Source organism: Fusarium tjaetaba, assembly GCF_013396195.1.
Source record: "Fusarium tjaetaba strain NRRL 66243 chromosome Unknown NRRL66243_c0000369, whole genome shotgun sequence".
Classification (NCBI taxonomy): Eukaryota; Fungi; Ascomycota; class Sordariomycetes; order Hypocreales; family Nectriaceae; genus Fusarium; species Fusarium tjaetaba.
This window is the reverse complement of record NW_023501565.1, coordinates 1-15,720: the sequence shown is the minus strand read 5'-3', so window position 1 is coordinate 15,720 and position 15,720 is coordinate 1. Positions and strand designations below refer to the sequence as shown.

Sequence of the window (15,720 nt, the reverse complement as noted above, 5' to 3'; positions counted from 1 at the left end):
TACAAGGGAATGCGACAAGATGTTACAAATTTGGTATTACGTACTGTGGATACTACTGTGATCTCGTCTACCTGATGAATCAATATTGCCATTATCGGTCATCTTCATCCTCGGCAATCCAATAGGCCTCCACTTCAGCGATACAAGTCCTTGCTCCAGGTGTAACAGCAATAGGGAAGCCGCCATAATCGGGATCATCGTTGGGCATCATCATGAATTCGCCGTGCCTCGTCTCGTCTCCATTCAAGATTCTCAAAGTCTGAAGGTTCCCGTTTCCGTCAACCTCCTTCTCCTCGCCCCAAAGGATCCCACCAAAGGTCGCATCCTTACGAGCTGCTTTGAATCGGGCGTGGAAGCCCCGGCCAACGAGCAGAAATTTGGAGTTGCCCAAGTGAATAATCATCCCAGCACCGGGGCCAGGCTTTCCAAAGACAAAACAGCGCTCAACAATGACCTTGATGTCGCCGAACGTGCGAGTCCACTGTTCCGGCTTCTTCTCGCTTGGCTCCTCGTCAAAATAGAAGCCAAAGCGATCTTCGGGTGCAGCATCAAGGAGAAATTGCTTGGTCTGGTCCAGAAGCTTAAACTCGCGGCCAATAATGCCAGAGCCAGTATCGATGCCAAAGGGACTTGCCCCAAGAGCGCCGTAAGTCGCGTAGGATAACCAGACGCGTCGCGCTCCACATTCATCGCGTCTCTGTTCAGGGATAAAGAGAGTATTTCCTTGTTCTGTATAATTGCGACAGACAGTTTCGTAGTCGTGAAAGTAAAGATCCGGAGCTAGGAGGTCCAGAGAGGGCGTGTTAAATCGCCAGATATCCAAAACATGCGGGCAAGGACCTCCAGATGGGTAAATTCCAGGCTTGTCACCGCCACCAACCACAACTGGCGCGCCTCCACCAAAGTCCAGCTCGGACTGTCCTTCAATGTTAAGCCATGTGTTTGTGTACAAAGGGATAGGATACTCGGCCTTTCCTGCTGCGGCAACGCGTCCCACGTAAGAGGAGATTAAATGCGCCATGAAGGCCTCATCGGCTGCTGCCCCGGGTCCGAAAATGGACTTCCAGGAATGAGTACCTGATGAAGGAACACTTGAGATTCGTTTCTTGAATCTTGAGTGGGTGTCGACGCGGCTCAGATACTGTAGAAGATCGCTTGGAATGGGTTCAGCAAAGGCTTTGTTAGCTCGATGCGATCGATCCCGAGAATCTCCGAGGACTCCGGTCTCATTCTGAACTTGAACCATCAAAACAATCTGGTGCTGCGAATCAACTTCTGCAAGATGTCGTAACAGGGCAGCAAAAGCTCGAGAATCCGCTTCGCACGCGGCTTCACATAGAGGAGTAATCATCTCGAGTGTCCTCTTGACGCCACCAGCTTCAAGAACTTGAACTCGTGGGAATCGCTTGGGATCCCTCTTGACCCATCCTGGGGCATATGTTGAGAGACCGTTCTTGTATGTTCCGAACCAGAGCAGAACGAGGTGCATATCGTGCTCTCTGGCGCCTTTCAGGACCAAATCAAGCTCAGTGAAGTTAAAGTGGCCTTCCTTGGGTTCAATCATTTCCCATGTTACCGAACCGAGCAATGTGTTAATATGATCGGATTTCATTTTTGGCCATACTTCACTCATGAACTTGGCGGAACTGAGGGATGAGTTGTGTAGCTCGCCGGGAAGCATCAAGAAGGGTTTCCCTTTGACGATGAGTTGAACTGAACCCTTGTCAGATCGCCTAAGATGAGGGTAGGCATGCTGGGTTGGTACTGTTGGGACTTGTGTGGCAGTCATGCTTGTAGGGTATCAAAAGATGAAAGTCTATACGTTGATAAAGATGAAATCGATTGTAATATCGAATCGTAGATGATTCAAATACCTTCTGTATTTCCCAAAGTGCATAAACTGGAGTGTAGGGTTAGTGGATCATGGGTTCCAGTGCGGAGCTCTAGCCAAGCTTGCAGGGATACTCGGACTTACTCCGCACTAACTCGGAAGAAACTGCACCGAGTCTCGGTGAAAAGCTGCGGATTCCTTGATTGTGGGGCAAATGCATCCGAAGTTGGGGTCGCATTGACTCAGTTCTGACGTTGTGATCTGATATCGGTTTTGGTATTGAGATCACGTATCTACCCTCAAAGGCGGAGTATCAAGCACACCAATTCCTTGCCAACAGTCTAGATCATCCAGCTTCCGAAGTAATCGCTCAAGTTTATTTCTCGCATCTCCTATCTCCACTTCCCCCACGCCGCTACCCAGCTGTTCGAGGTAGGCTGCTCCAATGTCCCGAATCTTGGGGACGAGGCTGCTGCCGTTGGCATCAAAGACAGCGCGGGGAAGGTGGTACAGGATCTCTAATAAGTCGTCTACAATTTTCTGGTGATCTTGTGCGCTTTTGTCTGTGGGACCGAATTTCTGAAGAATGTTGGAGCGAATGTTGAGGCTTGTCACAAATAAATTGGCGATTTGAACGTCATGTCCTTCTGTGACGTTAGCCGGACGGGACAGACCACCACGCCACCGTAACTCGGGCGGGAGATTATCCAGAACTTGTTGAATCTTTGCAAGATATCTCGTGATAGTCATTTGTGGTTCCGTACCCTCGGGAACTTGCTGCACCTCTTGCCAGATGAGAAACAAGTCGCTTAGCGAGTTTAGTCCTGGAACATAAGTGGTGTCATCTCCATGCCAAGGTGGCTCGTGACAGCTGTTTGGCGCTTTTGGTTCCATCTGGTTATCTGAAAAAGGGAGCGGCCTTGGAAAAGTCTCGATGCGATCTTGACTGAGTAGACTGATGGGTAGTCTTCCGAAAATATCCGCACTACTGGAATATGTGACCTGATTAGCGCGGCTCGAGCCATCCACTGCAAGTGCCGATACATACCACGCACTAGCAAATAACAGCCAGATTAGTCTTCTCAAGAGCTGCTGTTCAGCCTCATCATGCTCGTGTATCCGATAATATGCCAGGTACCTGGCCCCTGCAGCTGCCTCGCTCAATGCGTGATAGGCGCGCATGCTGCTCAACCCCGATTTCGTGGTGGCGCTCATGGCTGTCCCGATATTGTACAAGGCGATGCACCTGTCCATGCTAAAAGAGTCTCGGGTAAATTGACTCTTGAGTAGTCCGTGAGCATCAAGGAAGTCAACGCAATAATCTACAGTCACTGGTCCATAGTCACCCCGCGGCAGTGTCGCTTTGGTAGCTGCGCATACGCTGATGACAAGCCCACAGAACTCGGCATCAACGTCAGCTACCCCTTGCTGAAGGCGCTGGAGGAATCGGCGACGGAGTAAGATCGGAGCTAGAGGGTGGATCACATTGAACCAGTCCCACAGCAGACGCATAATGATCGGCTCCGGGGCAAATGCGGAAAGCCATTTGCTGCTGAGTCCTGAGCAGATACAAGTCGCGGAACGGTTCATATGGCCCAGAGCCTCTGGACTTTGCAGTGGTGTTGTTGATTGACAGCCATTGTTGCTTTCGCTTGATGAGATGGAAACGTTGTTTGGAGAAAGGATTCCCGGTGACCCTATAATCTGCCTTGAAGCTCTTTGTGCATGTCTGCCCTGTGTCAGTATACTGATACCATTAGCAACATACAATGAACTGACTTATTTGGAGGCCCACGCTTCCTTCTTGGACGTTCATGGGTACAGTTGACGTCTAGAAACTCGCAGCCTCGGCATCGCTGACAGTTAGCATCGTACGTGCACTACCAATATTGTTAGCATCTAGGTACACAGTGACGCTATGAACGCCTTAAGGTTGCCCAACCCGGATTTTCCTTGCCCTACAGACATCACAAGCTGCTTGGTTCCGAGACCGCTGTCCCGAATTTGCTGTTGATGCACCAGCGGTGACAGAAGCAGGGGCACTCTCGCTTGGGTCAGCCATTGAAGGATTTACTGCGGCGTAACAGGGTGAGGGTTTCTCTGCGTAGAATCGACTGGCAAAAAGAACGAGATAGTCCGAGGAGAATATTCGGATCACCTCCTCTCTTTTAGACTCTCCTGCGTGGACCAGTTCGCCGAATTGTCGGATATACCTCAGCAGCCTTTGCCCGAACAAGAATGGTTCGACCGCTGGTGGTGGTCGAGCTCAGACATGCTTGTCCAATCAATGCCACCGATGCGGTGGATCACTCATGACAGCTTAACCTGTTGTGATTTAGTCTCCTAAACAAACTTCTCAACCTTGTCTTCCCCACGGGGAGAGTTGGAAAAGCATACCGAATCCATACCATCCAAGGACCATGATGCATGGCTGTGACTTACTGTCACGAGAACTCATGGCTTGATCTTTGGCTAGGTAGTATGTGGCTGTCAAGTGTAGAAATTCATGCCAGATACTTCCTTGCCCTGGATATATAACCCGTCAGGGAAGCAGCCAAGATCATCCCTTGATCAACAGGTGCTTCAGCTCCAGATCTCTTGACCAATTGGCACCTCCATCAACACTCTGGCCCATCATGACCTCAAAGGAGACCGATGTCGACATCACAGAGGAGAATCATGCTCCTCAAGGCTCACCATTGCCTTTCTGGAAACAGACTGAGCTGAGAAAGCTGTACCTTATGATGGTATTTCTTTTCATGGGTTCGACCACCCTCGGCTATGACTCTAGCTTGCTGAACGGTCTTCAGACAATGGGATCGTGGCAGACATGTAATAATTTCCTTGGACCTCAATGCTACTCCCAGCTGACATGATGGTATAGTTTTTGATCACCCAGAAGGAAGTCGACTAGGTATCTTTGGCGCCATGCCCGGTTTCGGAGGTCTCTTTGTCCTCCTCTTCGCTCCATATGTCGCCGACGGACTGGGCCGAAAGAAAGGCACGGCTATTGGCTGCATCATCGTTATCGTTGGAGCCCTCATGCAATGCTTTCCTCAAAAGGGTCACGGACCGCGACGCGATGCGCTATACCTCGTCGGCCGATTCATCATGGGCTGTGGCTCCAACATTTCCAACGCGACTTGTCCTCTCCTCATCACCGAGATCGCCCATCCCCGCCACCGAGGCAAGATCACGACCGTTTATAACACGCTTTGGTATCTCGGTAGCATCATTGCAGCGTGGGTATGCTTTGGAACTCTGAGAAATCAGACTGGAAACCTTCAATGGGTTCTTCCAACAGGATTGCAGTGCCTCATGCCTGGCATCCAGCTTTTGGCCATATTCATTGTCCCCGAGAGCCCCCGATGGTTGATCAGTAAAGGACGCGAGGAGGAAGCACGCAAGATTCTTGTCAAGTACCATGGCAACGGCGACGATAACGATGAGTTTGTCACATGGGAATACACCGAAATTGTCAACACTATTAGACTTGAGCGTGAGTCTTCGGATAATGGATGGGCAGAGCTTTGGCGCACCCCAGGTAACCGCAAGCGATGCGGGCTGATTATTGCTACTGCTATCTTCTCCCAGTGCAGTGGTAACGGTCTTGTCTCATACTATGTAAGTGGAATCAAGGATGAGAGGCTTCTGAGAGTGTAAACTGACTTTAACCGTAGCTCGCCGCCATTCTGAAAACTATCGGCATTACGGAGTAAGTGAACATCTATGCAAAATTGCCATCAAGAGATACTAACAGGTTCTAGTGCTGTCACTCAGGCATACATCAACGGTGGTCTCACGATTTGGTGCTGGCTCGTCTCCCTCGTCGCCGCCTTCTTTGTCGATCGCGTGGGACGAAGGGTTCTCTTTCTCTTCGCTGGCGTCGGCATGCTCATATCCTTCACCATCTGGACTGCATGCAGCGCTGTCTACGCAAAGACCGAATCGTCAGCTGCGGGTATTGCCGTTGTCGCCATGATCTTCCTCTTCTACGGCGTGGCCGGTGCTGCATGGCCAGGCCTGACTGTATCCTATACTGTTGAGATTCTGCCATATAATATCAGGGCCAAGGGACTTACGCTCTGCTTCTGCTTTACAGCTCTCTCAGGGGTCTTCAACCAGTGGGTGAATCCTCTTGGCTTGCAGCAGCTTGCATGGAAGTTTTACTTTGTTTATATAGTCATGTAAGTCACTACTCACTTGCTTCAACGCGTTGGCTGGACTAATATCGCTTTACAGCCTGGTTATTGAGTGTGTCGTGATCTACTTCTTCTTCGTCGAGACAAAGGGCCCTACTCTGGAAGAGATTGCCGTTCTATTCGATGGCCAAAATTCTGCTGCTGGCATCGCCAAAAGTCAAGCCCAGATGAAGAGAGCAATTACGGAAGTCGAAAATGCTTAGGCTTTCTGATGGGCCCGAATAGTATTGATGAGGCAGAGATGTGTTCATCTATGCAGGTGCAGCTAGTCTTTGTTGACGGTATTTATAGTATGAAGCTTTGGTCCAACCTCCTGTACCTGCACCATGACTTATGAGATGGCAATACGGACTGAAATAGATCCCTTCTTCGTTTGGACTACAATCAAATCATGATCGTATGTGATATCTTCGATCGTTGTATCATATAGACGCGCCCTGGGTATAACTCGAAAAGCGAGCAAAGCTGCCATGATATAGACTTCGCAATAAGCGAGACTTGAAAAGTCGTTAATATAGAACGGGTAGATAATTAAACGGCAACTTACTTTTCACCGATGCATGCTCGGCTACCCTTACCAAAGGCAATCAAGAGCTTCTGTAGTTTGAAGTTAGGCTTCCCTCCCTCCAACCATCTCTCTGGTGTAAACTCGTCCGGTTTGGGGAAAATTTCCTCATCCCAGTGATTGATCATTGAAGTCATACCAATGGGAGTGCCTTTGGGAATAACCCACTCAACGCTACCATCCTTGCTTTTGTAGACCAAGTCTTCTTCGCGGGCAATCCTGGCTGAACGGTGGGATACACCAGGCATTACACGAAGGGCTTCGTGGATGACGGCCCAGAGGTAAGGACGTTGCTCGAGTTCGGTCCACTTGACTGTTTTCGGATCGATCACTTCGAGATCGGCCATCAATCGTTGATATGTCAGTGGCTGAGCGAGCAGGTAGTAGGTGATAGCCGTCAGAATGGCCTGTTGAAACTTATGAGTACCGCTGTCGCATTGAAGATAAAGAGCAACGACTTACAGCAGTAGTCTCGGTCCCGGCCAAGAGGAAATTGAAACCCTCTCCCGATAGCCGATACATAGATTTCTCTGACTCAGGTAGTGATTTGGACTCCATCACGTCAGCAAAAACTCGTCCTCCCTCGGGATTCTTTAAAGCAGCTGTGATGTACCCAGGAATCACGACATTCATCTGTCTCATGACTGCTTTAATATCCTCGCCTAAGTAGTCAGATAAAAACGGAAGAAGCTGGGCCACCTTCCTTGCGAAGACATTATGTCTCATCATGTAGGCACTCTGGAAGAAAGACTTGACCCAAGTAGCCAGATTCGGCTCCCAACCATCTTGAGCGATGAAGCCCATGGATTCACCAAAAGCGTACTGCGACATTATATCCGCAGTAAAGCAGTTGAAGGCTTCCTTCACATCAAAGGGCTCTCCACCAGCGTATCGAAGCATCTTGTCGACAATCATCTGTGCAAACTCTTTGACCTCACCCTCAAGCTTGAGCATCTGCTGACGAGAGAAATACTTGGACAAGGCTCCTTTCCTCATGCGATGAACTTCGTGATTGACTGTTGAGAAACCAGTTACGGAAACGGGACCGGCGCCCCCCGTGTTTAGCTGGTGCTTCCATTTATCGCGGATTCGCCCAGGGCCAGCGTAGATCTCGTCTGTGAAGTACGGGTCCGAGCAGTGTAGTTCATCCGGGTTTATTCGCACAATTGGGCCTGTATCATATTAGCAATCAGATTGTGTGGGACAGAACTCTTATACCTACCATAACGCTCGTGCATGCGACGGATTTCGTGTCCATATCGTCCTACCCGCCACCAGTCATGATATGCCTCGTACAAATAGCTTGCTGCAGCAATCTTGGGCCCAGGAAAGCAGTACAAAGGATGCAATGGCGATATATTGTAAAGTGCCAGTACCATACGATATCCAAGGCAAATGACAGCCAAATACGCAACAGTCTGGAACACAACGGTGACTGTAACATCAGCTGGCGGCAACATTAATTTTTGCTCCATGCTGACGAGAATTTGAAAGATGAAAATGGGAGTAAGCAGGAACTGCACTGACTGGAGGGGCTTTATCACCGACAGAATGGATTTGAGATTCAAGAGGTCCCATTTTTATGCCTGGAAATGGGGCAGCGTTTCACTCAACGATCGGCCATCGGCTGTATCTATACACTTCGAGTTAAGTAGTCCGAGCTCCCCTGTAAACTTGTGGAGTGATGAATCCTTCAGATCTTTGAAGTTGAAGAGTTTTCACTGTTGTAGAGGTAAAGGGGATTATTAATATTAAATGTAAGGTATCTAATGGAGTGTCATAATATAAGACGTATTATATCTAATAATTTAAATGCAGCTTTTAGATAGATTTACGGATCGGGTAAGGGATAGAGTGAGAATAAAGGAGTAGTAACAAAAGAATAGAGAAATGACCACGGCCATGACCGATACCAAGCAAAATAATCCCACTAACTGCATAAAGGTTGTTGAGGCTACCAGCTAGGAGCTACAATAACCTCGATTGCAATATTGGACCGATCATCTCTGGCAGCTTCCAAGGGCTAAGATCAGGCACGTATAGCCGCGTCATAATCATTGTTTGCTGAAGTTCCGGTCATGGAACTAAATCCGGTACAGGACCCTGTAGCCCTTTCGTATTGGACAGCAACGCAGGAAGAATAAACAGCGCAGAAATATATGCACTGGTTGAAACTAGATGCCGGAGCTGTTCCCACTGAACTACCGCCGGTGATAACGGTGTTACAGGAGAGATCAAAGTTGACACCCTGTTCAGTGTACGGACTGCTTGCGGCTTCGCACTCACTCTGCGGTGCTGCCGTAGTTGTAGTCGTCACAAGTTCTGTAGTAGTAGTGCTGCCCTCTGCAGTGGTAGTTATGATTTCTGTTGAAGACTCTAAGCTTGTTGTCGATGAGTCTGTAGTTGTCTCTTCAGCACTTGTGGACGTATCTGAGCTGGCTGAACTAGCGGGCTCTGATAAGGTCTCCTGTGACGAGGTCTCTTGTGACGAGGTCTCTTGTGACGGGGTCTCCGATGTCGAGCCAAAAGTCGCAGAGGTCGTATCGGTTGGCTTATTTGAAGTGGTTGCGAGCAGACTTGATTCATCCTGTTCAGTGGACGACGATACCTCAGTACTTGAGTCGCTGGAGAGAATGGATGACTCGATGGTGGTTGAGGACTTAATAAACTCAGAAGAAATAATAGTTGATGATACGACACCGAATGTCTGCGTTTTTGTTTCTGTCTGCGTCTCCGTCTGCGAGGTAGATGTATCCACAGTCTCAGAGCCGATTGTGGAAGCTCCAAAACCAAAGGTTGAAGTAGATGAACTAATAGCTTGGGAAGAAACGGTAGAGATTGCCCCAGTATTAGTCACGGAAGAAGAGGCTGGAGTAGATGTCTCGTCAGTCTGGTAAGAAATGGTGGATGATACAGAGCCGAATAATGGCGAAGAGGCAAAAGCTGAGGTATCGACATTCTGGGGGGAAGCGGCGGTAAACGCTTCGGAACTAGATGTTTTGGGAGGGGAACTACTTGGCTCAGCAGAGCTAGGAGGATTAAACTCTGTAGTTACAGTCGCTTCTGCCGTTGTAGTCTCTTGGGTACTGGAAATTCCGGAACTAGGAGTCTCAGGGGTGCTTGTGCTTATCTCTGGTATGCTTGTCTCAGCTGTCTCAGCTGCGCTTGTCTCGGTTGGGATTGCCAAAGCAGAGGTCGAAGTGTCGAAACCCAAAAGCCGACCATTTTGGCATTGAATAACTGCATCCAAATTAGCAATTGATATTGTAAAGTCACAGGTTTTCTCACCGTCGTAGACTCTCAGCGTAACTGGGATACATCCAGGAGGACTAGCAGTAAAGGTCATGTAGACTTGACCGCTAGTGTCCTGACAGAAACCTGCCTCGCCATTTGGTAGGCCTGGATTTCTAAAGAAAAGCGTTTGGCCAGAAGTTCCAAAGGTTTTAGTGATAGCGCCCTGGACAAAGGAGTCTTCGTCTTGGATGCCCAGTGTCTTGTAATCCTCACCAGCGTAGAATGTTGGTAAGCCATCAATAAAGAGCTGACCTCCGCCCAAGCTGAAGGTCAAAGCAAAGGTGCAAACGTCCGGGTTATCAGCGCCAACAAATCCGCCCAAGTCTCGTTTCTCAATATCGCGCTTCTGATTGCTGGGTGCCTGGACGAGGAAGATGACAGATCGAACAGGTGGTTCGACGATACCGGTAGAGGTAGCAAGGGCGGAGGAGGTTATGTCAGTTGTAGGTAGTGAAGTGGAGTCGATTGGCTCGGTCAAGGATCCGGGGGTTGCACCGGACGATGGTGCCTCAGAATCAGTTTGTGTGTCGGTGGGTGCTATATCCAAAGTAGTGAAGCCGAACGTTGTTCCAGGTTCCGAGGAAATTATGCCCTGATCATTCGTGTCTGTCACATTTTCAGCACTCGGTCAATGCGAATGTATTAAGTTTCAAGAATTCTTACTAGAGGCTATTGCTGTTGCGGTTGAACCGTTTCCGAAAAACGTCAAGTGTCTTGATGGCGATAATTCAGGCACTGCAGAAATCGGGGCGAGATAGGTAGACAGGTACGTAATGCAGAATGTGTCCATTACCATCGAAGGGTATTCGGCTGCCGAAGCTATGCCTGCAGATCCCAAAAGAGTCGCTGTAAATGTATTGCCCTTCATGTTTTTATAGTGTATAGAAATTTTATAACATTTAATAAACAGCAATGACCCAGGTAAGAAATTGCCAGGTTTTTAAGAAGAAGGCCAGTAGGGAATATCCTATCCCTGATATTCACCATTAAAATTACTTTCAAACACTGCACTAATTTCAATCTATACATGTCTGACTGGAACATTTATAGGGGCAGCTGGTATGCTGTGTAAAGTGTAGTTATAAGAGTGTTATCTCTAGTTATTAGACCTAGTCTACTAGCTCATGCTTGTACCCCATGCCTTTCTTGCATATGTCTTAGATCGTCGATAGCCGAGCAATGTTCTACACAGCTCATGTCCTTGGTGGAGAGTGAGTGTCTCAGAGTATGACTATCTGATATAAGACATTCTATAAGTATAGATTATTTTAATCTTTTCTCCCTTGTAAACCGAGACCGGAGGAAAGTCCATAAGCTACAGTTCCCCCTTAAAAAGGGTTTAAAAATATTTAAATAATTGTCTGAATCTAAAGAGCTATTTTTACAAGTAGGGCTTGAAGTTTCCATAAAATTCAATTTATATTGCAGTCTGCGATGAAAGCTCCTTCGCCGAGAGCGGCCCGACCGACTCTCGTTATGGGGATTTGCAGAGGCAGTAGCGCGAGCGTCGAAAGTGCAAACTAGCCGGCCCACAAGGCCCGAGACCGTAGTAAGCCACAGTCGATGCCCACACATTCCTCTCAGACTGCACAAGATCACTTGTGTTCCCTTCGCATGGGTTTGGCGACTCAACTTTTACTTAGTACATGGCTACGATAATCGATTAGATGAAAGGACTGTTGGAACGACTAGCTAAATGCGCTAAAGTGAGCTGTGAGCACAACAATGAGGTTTTGAGAGACCTTGAATTAGTAATGTAGAAATGGCCAAGCCGAGGCTGCATAGCTTATTTTAGATAAGGGAAGTCAAGCTAAGATAAGCGTTTGGTCTGTAGATTTTCCAGCACCCTGTGCTCACCTGGATCGAAGTGGAAATTAGCATAAAGTTATCGGTGACGCGCGTCAGGAGGAAGAATGACCAGCGCTTCTCTGTTGTTCAAGACGCAGTGGCAAGTGCAGAACTATTAGGCTAATGATATAGATAAGATCGATGATGAGTTGACTAAAACACGCTCTCGTTTTGGTCCTTGGTAATGTGTTATTTTTACCGAGACGCCGAGATCTACCTGACTGTGTGGCAGAAGTCGATGGCATCATCAATCAATCTACGGAGTAGATGGTAATACTAGACCAGTTTTTAAGCGAGCTGGAGGCCGTTGGTCAGGCGTGCATGACCGCCGATGCTGCGGGTAAAAAAAGAAAAAGCGCACTAAACATCCATGTTATAGCAGTATAACTCACCGCCTCGCCGCTAGACTAGATGTCGTATCATGGAATCGATAGTGCGACAGACTATTGGGTACTTATCTTAGTACTTTTTCTGTAATCTTAAGTGACCAGCAGATTATAAATTGGCAGCGTTAAAAAACTCTTGTTTTTAATAATTAAAAATTGCTAAACCTCTAAATAATAAGCTCACTTTAATGCACAAAGCTGGCTATCGTAGCTTGGTTTATATAATATAGCAGTTATTAGAATAAAATATAAATAAATAAATAACTCTGTTTACCTGCAGTCTCGGAGATTGGTGAGATTTGCTTATATAGATCCTTGCTTTTGTGGCTGGCTGAAGTTTATTCTCTAACTTGAATAAGACAGCATTGCAGATCTTAAGACGTTCCCACCTGAAGGCTATCCCCAATATATGCCTAATCCTTCACTGTACCTGCAGATATTAGTGGAATCTAAGCTGAAAGAAGTAATCTATTGATAATCAAGTAAAAGAGATGAGTCCAGGTACTCAATTGAGCTCAGATCCCCCACTACAGGGCCAGCTAAGCAAGGAAAAGGGGAAACTAACTTACCAATGCGTTGGAAATCGTGTGTTGTTGAAATTTGCATAGCTGAATCCTATAAGAGTGGGTGTAAGCGCCCCGGCATGCGACCAGCTTGCGTACCTTCCGAGGTCTCTACTTTCGTTAACTGGCATTTCTCTGCTTTGTGTGGCTGTCGTCCCCAATCGCTTGCCGCTATGGACTCTGCTCTTATTCCTCTCGTCAAGAGCGCTGTCGGCACCGGATTCCTGCGATGAAATGGGCGGCACCTATACCGCTCCTGCCTACGAGTACAGTACTCAGTGCGATACTTCCCTAAATAACCCGGTTATCTATTCCACTTATTACCTGGGAGATACCTTTGCACAGTGTATAGGAAGATGCGACATCGACGACGATTGCAGTGCAGTGCTGTATCAGGACTTGAGCGGCAACTGTTATTTGGCTGCCGATTATACTTCTACCTCGTCATCAAGTAGCTACGATGTCGCGATAAAGGGAGCTGCGGCTTCTGAACCTGAGCCTACCACAACTACAACTGAAGCGTCCTCGATTGCCATAACAACTGAGGAGTCCACGGTCGCTTCAACTACAGAAGGAGCTTCAACAACAACTGAAGTGACTTCAGAAGCCTCAACTACTGGAGCAACCTCGGCAGCTACAACAACTAAAGTCTCTTCAATTGCTACAACAACAACTGAGGTGTCTTCGGTAGCGTCAACAACAACCGTAGCAACTTCGGAAGGTTCAACAACTGAGGTGTCCACGATCGGTTCAACAACCGAGGGATCTTCAGTTGTGTCAACTTCTGATGACTGCGACGAAACGGAAACAGAAACATCAACTGAAATACTTTCAACACTGACTACATCATCATCATTGTCAGAATCCACATCGGCTGTGGGTACCACTACTACAGACTCTGTATATGTTAGCACCACCTCAGAGGCGGCAACATCTTCCCAGGCATCAGTCTCTTCCGTCGAATCTACAACCGAGGCCTCAAACGTAAGCACTTTGGCAACCGTGAATACATCTCGAGGAACGCAATCGACTCTCAGCACTAGTAGCGGAATCACGACACATAAACAGTCTACTACAACCTCGGCTGAAACCCAGAGCTCTCCTGTCACAACTCTCCAAACATCAGAGCTTTCAACTTTGACCACGCTGGCTCGTCCTGCCTCTTTGTCTACCACGGAGACCCAGGCTGTCACATCAACAGCGAAGTCTGGTTCTACCACAAGCCAAGGTATCAGCCAAACAGCCTCCGCTTCCTCTGCATCCACCTATGTCTACGTCAACCCTGCTTCTGAGACACTTCCCGCCTCTGGTTCCACTATCAAGGCACCTTACCCCACTGGTTACACCATCCGAACTGTTTACCAGACTACGGCCGAGGGTATCACTTGCTCCAAGACTACATTTGCCGAGACGGTAACCACCGCCACATATCTTACTGTCGGACCAAGCCACTCTGCGCTTGTCACAACCTGCGTTCCAGTCACCCTTCTCTACAGCCCTTGCTACTGTGACCATGATGTGTACCCCTCTGTGGCTTTGACCACTATTGTCTCTCCTTGCAGCGCCTGTGGAGCTGAAGGGGAGAATACCGTCACCTTGACAGTCCCAGAGGCTGCTTGTGAGACCACAAGTGGAAGCCATAGCCACCCGATCGTCCAGTATCCTAGTGGCTGGACTGGAGGGTATGAGAATGCTAAAAACGGTAGTGGCTATCAAGAGACCCAGTACATAGCGAAGTCTCACGGACGACCACAAGAAAGCCCCCAACATACATACTCAAATGGTCAGCCTTCTATTCCTGCTCTAACTGAAGGAGTCTATAGCCACACGCAACCTGGCAACAATGGCCAGCCGTCTGCTTCTATCTCGGCTGCGGGATCACCAAGTACCTCGCAAGAGACTAAGGCTAGCTATCCTCAAGAATCAGCACAGCCTAAGACTGATAATAAACCTGATAGTTCAGGAGCCAGCAACACACAGGCTGTAGTTTGGATAATGGCTGAAGTAGTTGGAATAGTCTTACTTCTTAATTAAGACTCATGAATATGCTTCTCATGTTTCTCGCACATTTTAACGAACGCAAACAAAGTCAAGATGTAAGCATGGGACTCCCCACCACAGATAGTCTTGATAAGCTCCTTGTACTCAACCGAAATCTTGTATAGAACAGAGAGCTCAACCTTGATGTGAACTTCAAGAACAGTGATGTACTTCTCGTAGATCACACAGATGATCTCCTCAGTCCACTTGTATCCAGAGTTGTGGTGGCAGATGGTCTCCCACATGGTAACGCAGATGTTGCGGAGTTCTACCTACATGTTGCGGTGGTGGTAGTGGCGGCAGAGGCAGAGAGATGCTTCTAAGGCGTCGTGGTAGCAGTACTTGATGCCCTTGTTCAGGATGGTGACGATCTCGAGGTAGTGTGAGTATGTATCCTTGTGGCCGATGAGCTCGTAGTGACGAGCAAGGCAGTACAGATTCTTGATGGCCAAGTAGTGAGTGTGACACAGATGCTTCTTATACTTGGCTAGAATCTCGATGTAGATCTGGATCACCTTCTCGTGCCTGTGATGCTCATCGTAGAACTCAATGAGAACTATGAGTGACTCACACGTGACACAGCAGTTCATCTTCGAGCTTGCAAGAGGTAAGACAGGCATAGTAGATGCGCAGGTAGATGAGCCCAGCCTTCTCGAAGTGACCTTGGTGATGGTAGCACTTGGCCAGACGGCGGGCGACATGGACGTATACATAGATAGAGCGCTCGTAGAGGGTGATAGTAACATCGGTAGTGAGGATTGCCTTCTAAGTAATCTCAAGAGTTCGTTTAATGATGATCTTAGCCTAGGAACTATTAAGACGCGATTAGCTAGATATCATCTACTAAAATAAATAATTTCACTTAAAATTTAGACTTAAATTAAGTAACATTAAATTAAGTTACTAATTAGTTTAAATTAACCCTAACCCTATACTTAGGGTTAGCTAGTAGTAGCTTAAGGTTAGTATAATATAAAGGAAAAGGGACTTT

The 15,720-nt window shown here is 47.8% G+C and overlaps 7 protein-coding genes across 7 annotated transcripts; 2 read left to right on the top strand and 5 right to left on the bottom strand.

The window, feature by feature from the left end:
- Nucleotides 1–91: 91 nt before the first annotated feature.
- On the bottom strand, nt 92–1,789 carry FTJAE_12902 (glycoside hydrolase; the record flags this gene model as incomplete). The annotated part of the gene is made up of 1 exon (XM_037345992.1): nt 92–1,789. The coding sequence occupies one exon, from the start codon at nt 1,787–1,789 to the stop codon at nt 92–94; it is 1,698 nt and encodes a 565-aa protein (XP_037200034.1).
- Nucleotides 1,790–2,116: 327 nt separating this feature from the next.
- Nucleotides 2,117–3,343, bottom strand: FTJAE_12901 (uncharacterized protein; the record flags this gene model as incomplete). Its single annotated transcript, XM_037345991.1, has 1 exon — nt 2,117–3,343. One exon carries the CDS (start codon nt 3,341–3,343, stop codon nt 2,117–2,119), a length of 1,227 nt encoding a protein of 408 aa, XP_037200033.1.
- A 1,124-nt stretch (nt 3,344–4,467) lies between these two features.
- On the top strand, nt 4,468–6,236 carry FTJAE_12900 (lactose permease; the record flags this gene model as incomplete). The annotated part of the gene is made up of 5 exons (XM_037345990.1): nt 4,468–4,663; nt 4,716–5,455; nt 5,512–5,546; nt 5,599–6,018; nt 6,074–6,236. The coding sequence occupies 5 exons, from the start codon at nt 4,468–4,470 to the stop codon at nt 6,234–6,236; spliced, it is 1,554 nt and encodes a 517-aa protein (XP_037200032.1).
- A 128-nt stretch (nt 6,237–6,364) lies between these two features.
- Nucleotides 6,365–8,073, bottom strand: FTJAE_12899 (trichodiene oxygenase; the record flags this gene model as incomplete). The annotated part of the gene is made up of 4 exons (XM_037345987.1): nt 6,365–6,530; nt 6,581–7,005; nt 7,061–7,770; nt 7,821–8,073. The coding sequence occupies 4 exons, from the start codon at nt 8,071–8,073 to the stop codon at nt 6,365–6,367; spliced, it is 1,554 nt and encodes a 517-aa protein (XP_037200031.1).
- A 554-nt stretch (nt 8,074–8,627) lies between these two features.
- Nucleotides 8,628–10,760, bottom strand: FTJAE_12898 (uncharacterized protein; the record flags this gene model as incomplete). Its single annotated transcript, XM_037345986.1, has 3 exons — nt 8,628–9,838; nt 9,887–10,498; nt 10,556–10,760. The coding sequence occupies 3 exons, from the start codon at nt 10,758–10,760 to the stop codon at nt 8,628–8,630; spliced, it is 2,028 nt and encodes a 675-aa protein (XP_037200030.1).
- A 2,163-nt stretch (nt 10,761–12,923) lies between these two features.
- Nucleotides 12,924–14,723, top strand: FTJAE_12897 (extracellular alpha-1 4-glucan glucosidase; the record flags this gene model as incomplete). Its single annotated transcript, XM_037345985.1, has 1 exon — nt 12,924–14,723. The coding sequence occupies one exon, from the start codon at nt 12,924–12,926 to the stop codon at nt 14,721–14,723; it is 1,800 nt and encodes a 599-aa protein (XP_037200029.1).
- A 278-nt stretch (nt 14,724–15,001) lies between these two features.
- Nucleotides 15,002–15,720, bottom strand: FTJAE_12896 (uncharacterized protein; the record flags this gene model as incomplete). Its single annotated transcript, XM_037345984.1, has 2 exons — nt 15,002–15,254; nt 15,301–15,491. Coding segments are annotated over 2 exons (444 nt in total), but the record flags the coding sequence as incomplete, so codon positions are not given.